At 38.1% G+C, this 6,339-nt stretch overlaps 1 protein-coding gene and 2 long non-coding RNA genes across 4 annotated transcripts in view; 2 read left to right on the top strand and 1 right to left on the bottom strand.

Moving 5' to 3' along the window:
* The first annotated feature begins 273 nt into the window (after window positions 1-273).
* On the top strand, window positions 274-2,629 carry LOC111335787 (A-kinase anchor protein 14). The gene is made up of 4 exons (XM_022941784.2): window positions 274-712; window positions 1,035-1,214; window positions 1,874-1,926; window positions 2,400-2,629. Exons 1-4 carry the CDS (start codon window positions 407-409, stop codon window positions 2,482-2,484), a joined length of 624 nt encoding a protein of 207 aa, XP_022797519.2. The 5' UTR covers window positions 274-406; the 3' UTR covers window positions 2,485-2,629.
* On the bottom strand, window positions 1,838-5,262 carry LOC148727332 (uncharacterized). 2 transcript variants are annotated; one of them, XR_015989554.1, is made up of 3 exons: window positions 5,157-5,262; window positions 4,366-4,452; window positions 1,838-2,146 (listed from the first exon to the last, which is right to left on the bottom strand). It is a non-coding gene; the product is annotated as an uncharacterized LOC148727332 (long non-coding RNA). The 2 variants fall into 2 exon arrangements; XR_015989553.1 differs by lacking the exon at window positions 5,157-5,262 and having other exon boundaries at window positions 4,366-4,576.
* Window positions 5,263-5,288: 26 nt separating this feature from the next.
* LOC148727333 (uncharacterized) overlaps window positions 5,289-6,339 on the top strand; it is a 3,523-nt gene continuing 2,472 nt past the window's right edge. The window contains exon 1 of the long non-coding RNA XR_015989551.1: window positions 5,289-5,808. This is a non-coding gene — a long non-coding RNA (uncharacterized LOC148727333). The remainder of the gene's footprint in view (window positions 5,809-6,339) is intronic.

Consider the following 6,339-nt stretch of genomic DNA (forward strand, 5'->3'; position numbering starts at 1 on the left):
ATAAATATCTTTTGTAAGAACGTTTCTATCAAAAAATCACAGCTCAACCTCAATGCGCCGAATAAATTTTTTGATACATTTTCAAGTTTTAAAACTTTCCTCAGAAATTTCCCGAAAGAGCATGAAGAGAGCTACATTTCTACTCACTATTATTAACACCTTAAGCATTTATTTTTCAATCTATCTCTCCGAGAAGAGCCAAATCACTGTTGAGCGTCCTGTTGAATTGAGCCAAATATTCTGTGCAGCTTTCAAATCAGCGGTCTCTGAAGGAAAGAATCTGGTTACTATGGAAACTGCGCCAAAGCAAAATGGTGGACAGACTTGAACGAAAGCATAGCAATTAGTGGAGGGGACGAATGATCTTCTAAAACAATCTGAATTTTAGTCCTAAACTTTCAATGCCATGTCTTCTGCAGGCACAACGAAGAAGGTTCCACCTGTGATTCGCACAGTGGTACCAGGAAATCGAACACTCGATCAAATTTACGAAGACGAAGCTCGTGAAATTGTCGACGAAGCGATTGAAAATGCTCGACGTCGTATAGCTGATTATGCTGGCGAGGATGGAAGGGAAGCAGAAGCCCCTGATCAGGACGATCAGCCAACAATAGATCCTGAGACAGGATATGAGATACCAAATATCAAATGGATGACGGCTGATAACTTCACAGTTTCTGGGGGACTAGAAAAAATCGAGGAATTTATCCAGGTAACGCAGTGAAGAAAGCTATATACGACGAAAATATGAAATTCATTCTGTATTTATTCATCATATGATCCATTGTCTCGGATCGGGTCACTTACGATCTTGATCGCGACGTTTCTAACGCAAACTGCTCGTGTTGACAAGGCGATCTTCACATAAAGAACACCAGCATTATGCAGTTAAAACGTCGCGATTCCCATCGGAAGTGAATACATCGAGAGACAAACGATTGTGTTTGTTCCAGGTAATATTTTCACTAGTGCTCAAGGGGTGTTCATTACTGCGAAGATCGCTTTGATATTTATTTCTAGGAGCTCTCTTGCAGACATGGGAACGTGATGGTAGCTGGTTATACTGTATTGACTTTTTAAGAGAAGAAGAGCACCCTTACAGCTGGAGGTATAGGTATGCTATCAAGTGGAGTATACCAACCAGGAGAAGACCAATTCCCAGGGCAACTGCTTCTGTTTATATAACCATTGAAGTTAGCAAATTTAAGCCAAAGGTAAAATAATTGCAAATAATATTTAGAGAGCATACTAGAGTGTGTAGATTAAAATTATAATGAAATTAGACAAAAGGACCAATCAGAAAGTGTCTTTGCTTTTGTAAAAGTTGTCTGTGTTGTAAGACACTCATCTCTTGCAGAGTATCTCATCCCTCCAAGTACAAAAGGGTGCAAGAATAAATGAATAAGGGCTGATAGTTTCTAAAGAAACTGTTTGGGGTAACGAAATAATTTCAGTATATCAACAAAGTTAAAACGGTAAATTGGCCACTGTTACAATTATAAAAGCTGACGTTTCAAGCGTTAGCCCTTCGTCGGAGTGAATGAATAAATAAATGCAAGAATAAATGTCTGAGAATCCTGACAAAATGCAGTAGGAGGGGGGAGAGGGTGTCTAAATGCAATAGAATGACAGGAAGAGTTGAATTACACTGTTCCCTTATGCGAGAGAAACTATAGTACATTCTTGCAGCAATGTCAACCAATCAAACTGGTAGTTCAAATTTACCTGAAGACTTGCAAATTATTGATGTGACTAAAAAAAGATGATGCCACTGCATTAAATACAACTTGATTGTTTGATGAAGTGACACCCCTTCAAGAGAAAATTAATTTGTCCAAAAGAACTAAATTATTTGTTAATCTTTCCTTTTTAGACATTTCCAGTGGAAGTGTATTATATTTTTGAGACACATCATCTCGTCCATAGGTATGTTGTTATTTGCTGTTAAAACTTGTGCTGACAACTTGGGCAAATCAGTCAACAGCTGAATAAGCCCTGCATAAGTCTTGTGTTTTTATTATTATATGCTAAGGTAGTCCTGAGGTAAATCCAAGCATTCTGGTTGATCCTTACTTGGTCAGTACATTGCCATATAATTGGTGGCCATGGAAACTGTCTTGAGCTGTGTATTTTTGCGCATAAATGCCTGCAAATTCAAAATAAACATGGATAGTCGGTGTGCCATATAATAAACCCCTTATTATCTTTGCTTGCCCAAGTTGTACTCAGTCTGGGAAATATTGGCCCTCCATAGTTTTTGTACAGACCTCACTTCCCTTGGTCCATACTGCCAGGACCTCAGGCCTGTATTAACCAGTACTTCCCTCCAATTGGTTGGTTAGGAGTTGATATTTTTATCCAAGATATAAGACTGGTACCTTTCTCTTTATTTCTCCTAGGCCTGGTAAAACAAGGTTTCGAGAGAAGTGGTTGAAAGACATTATTGAAAGCAAGATACAAATGATGGGTGCAGTGGAGTTCTGATCTTTTTTGGGGTAGCTTTTCAGGTAGTTAGACATGTAATAGTCGCAAATTATTCTGTGTGAAATTTGCCTCAGAATAAAAGGGTCCAGGTTCAATTAGGTAAAATTTGAGGCTAATGTGAAATAAAAATCCTGATTGCTATGCATTGCTTGTAATCAGTTTCTTACTGAAAACAGGATTCCATATATTTTTATCAAAAATAAGTTAGGTATCAAATATTGATTATTTGTTTTTATTGTGACAGCACTATCAACCCTTGATATGACTTGAATATAGTAATTCCTACCTTTTTTACTACATTTTACGAGTCAAAATTCAATGTGCAAATACTGTGGAGGACAAAATTTTGCTCCAGATGTCCACTTTTACTGAAAATTGGCCTGTAATCACAAATTGTAAATCCTCTTCTGCACTAAAATTGTATTAATCTATTCTGCATTGAAAGTGATATCTGATGCAGATTTTACACATTACCTCTATCAAATCATTTTTACATGTATTCAGAAATGAACTGTTTTCTGTTTGGATATATCAACAAAGTTGAAATGGTAAATTGGCCACCGTAATGATTACAAAAGCTGACGTTTCGAGCTTTTGTAATCATTACGGTAGCCAATTTACCATTTCAACTTTGTTGATATATCCAAATTATTTCGTTACCCCCACCGACGCAGCCCCAAACAGTTTCTTTCGAAACTATCAGCCTTTATTCATTTGTTTTCTGTTTGGGTGTGGCACATGTCCAATGAACAATTTGTAATATGGGTTTTACCACTGAGCTACTGACGGTCAATTTGGGTGTCTGGACTGGAACGGCATCGCGCGGCTACACAGCCAAGTTTTGATCAGCGCATGTGAAACTCACAAACAGCATCACGCTGTCACACTAAAGCATGTCAAGATGCGGCCAACCAACCTCCAAAGTGAGCATGTAAAGATGAAACAATTTAATTTAAAGAAAACAACAAAACTTTTGAGTTTAAAAGACATGTTTCGACAGAAACCTCTGTCATCTTCAGTTGATTAACAAAGCGTTACAAGTTGAATTTATAAGTACATGCTAATTAAGTTAGTAACAACGGAAAACGTGACAATGTGAAAATTATAAGGATAGCTTTAGATTTACATGTTGTAATTGTTGATTCAAAGAAGGTTGTTCTCTTTGAATGTGAAGAGCTTCTTTTATCTTGAGTTGGAAACTCGTAGAGGGGTGATCTAAGATATGGAAACAATCTACTGAACACAAGGTGCGACAATGTTCAGAATTCTGTAGATGTTTGAAAGCGTGAGAGGCCCTATCACTGACTAAGTGCTCACGCACACGTGTGGAAAAATGAAATAAACAACTCAGAACATGATGCCATTATATTTTTCGACTACATCAACTCTAGACACCCCAACATTACGTTTACTATGGAGAAAGAAGCTCATCATCAATTACTTTTTTAAATGTTCTAGTTGACAACAATAACCCCAATTCTTTTCTAACTCAAGTTTACCGTAAGAAAACCTTTACTGGTTTATTAACTAATTATTTCAGTTTCACTTCGTACTCCTACAAAGTGAGTCTCATCCCCTCTACTAACTATGTGTAAATCTAAAGCTATCCTTATAATTTTCACATTGTCACGGTTTCTGTTGTTACTAGCTTAATTAGCATGTACTTCTAAATTCAACTTGTAACGCTTTGTTAATCAACTGAAGATAACAGAGGTTTCTGTCGAAACATGTCTTTTAAACTCGAAAGTTTTGTCGTTTTCTTCAAATTAAATTTCTGACTTGCCTGCTGACATCAACATCGTTTGGAAACAATTTAATGTAATTAGAAAGAATCGAAGTCCCATCTGGGACTTGCAATAAAATAAGTTAATTAAAACTTACCTAATTATATGGCCAAACTCTTTACAATTTTCTGACAATCCTTATTTGTCCAGTTCAAAGTGAGTACGATGAAACTCACTTTCCCTCCTTTTAAAGAAAAATTGTACAGTTAATGTGGTGGTTTTCGTTCGCTGCACAACTTCAATCGTGTATAGCAAAAAAAGGTCGATTTGGTTTTGTTTAGTTTTTCCTCTGGTTCTGTATTTAATACTCTATTACAAACTCGCTTGACCTAATATTCCCTATCGAAGCACACCCCGATAAAGTAAATAAATAATGTAAAAAATTCAGTTGATAATAACTTTAATCTTATCGGAAATAGATTCGATCTATTTGACCAGATGTGGGGCTCCGGTATAGTGATCACGACAATCAAGTATTACTCTATGGTCAGGTTTGTCAATTATGTACTGTCCCTAGGCAAAAGAGTCGGTTGTATTAGGCGCAGAAGTGGAACTGTCGTTAGTAAGTGGGAAAGGCCGTGATTAGACGGTTATCCCTCGTATCTACTATCACTGTTACCCCGTAGCATGGCTTGCTACTTCTACCATGCACTCCTGTTTGGAAAGGAAATCTCTTCTTGAATACTCTCTTAAACTTAGCACCCTCATGGGGGACTGTACTATCCGGATTTGAAGTGGATTGGTTTACTATGTCGGAGATATATTTCTCATCTTGTGATAGGAAATAACTCCTCCCAGTTTTGACTGGTTGAACGTGGCGACTAATAACATGCTCCATCTTCGCGCCCATTTTTCACTAGGAGGGTAAGAAGTTTATATATACCTCACCTGAAACTCCGCCTTCCTAATGGTACAACTACTTAGGCTGTGAAGCCCTAAACGCATGGGCATTGCATGCAGAACAACATTTTTGGAGCCACGATTCTGTTGGTCAGCGACATCTAATTGAGTTTCAATCGAGCACTCCCGCAAGTGGTAGACTGATACGTCAATATTCCATCAAGCTCAAGTCAAGGCTCGAAGTCACTTGTTGAAGGATTTATCTTGAAGCTTTCTGAAGTCTTCCGCGATAAATTTCGTGAATAGACCGTTTTCAAGATGAAATGGAATATGAGCGATGTGGTTTGTACGATTGTCAATTTTGAGCACAACTAACCTCGAGCTCTGTTTCATGCAAAAGTACGTCAAAAGTCAGACAATTCGACCAAAGTTAGCCTCGCGGATGGAGGCGAAACATCATGACGTCCCAGAATGTCCTAGGGACGCACGTGCAAACACAGTCAGGTCAGAAACTCAGTCCTACAGTTCGCCTCGTCGTTCCATTGAATCAGCCGTCGCACTTTGCCTTTATTCCTCAAAGCACCTACTTAGGTGGCCAAGAAAACTTCGCCTTTATTCTAAGTGTCATTACAGGTTTTGAGAATGATTACACCGGCTGATTGGCGTATTTCCGCTCTACACGCGGTATCTGTTCGAAAAGGTTAGTTAAATTATGTTTCTTCGACTGAAAATGTCCTTCTAAGTTGCACTTATAGTACATGTAATTTCCACTCGCAAGTAGTTTCCTATCATGGCGATTTGCGAGGCACAATTTTCAATATGCTAACTAATATGAGAGCTTTGATATTCTTTGAAGGACAAAAGCTAACTTGAGCCACTAGTGGTTCAAGTTAGCTTTTGTCCTTCAAAGAATATCAAAGCTCTCATATTAGCTGGGGATGCTTATTGTTGAAAATACTCACTACTGACTCAGAACTGGCGTTCGCAACTGTTAATTGGAGAGACCTTGCCTGATGCTGCAGACTTACATCAACCTACCTTGTGACACAAGAAGAAACGTTTCACTTTCGAGCAGTACAGTGCGTGGCTCAGAGTGGCTACGATCTTCTCTGACCGAGACCCCTTAGTTGTTACGTTAGTAGAAATGATCGATTACAAGCCATGCTTATTGTGTTGCAAAAGGTTTAAACTCAATAATTATGTCTAAAATCCTGTTTGGTTAGTTACGAAT

This window comes from Stylophora pistillata, chromosome 7 (assembly GCF_964205215.1).
Source record: "Stylophora pistillata chromosome 7, jaStyPist1.2, whole genome shotgun sequence".
Lineage (NCBI taxonomy): Eukaryota > Metazoa > Cnidaria > Anthozoa > Scleractinia > Pocilloporidae > Stylophora > Stylophora pistillata.

What these genes read in the sequence shown, in the direction of transcription:
- LOC111335787 (XM_022941784.2), top strand. Translation starts at nt 407, where the DNA reads ATGTCTTCTGCAGGCACAACGAAGAAGGTTCCACCTGTGATTCGCACA. An exon ending in TTAGCAAATTTAAGCCAAAG is followed by an intron (nt 1,215 to 1,873) that starts GTAAAATAATTG and finishes TTTCCTTTTTAG; the next exon opens with ACATTTCCAGTGGAAGTGTA. An exon ending in ACACATCATCTCGTCCATAG is followed by an intron (nt 1,927 to 2,399) that starts GTATGTTGTTAT and finishes TATTTCTCCTAG; the next exon opens with GCCTGGTAAAACAAGGTTTC.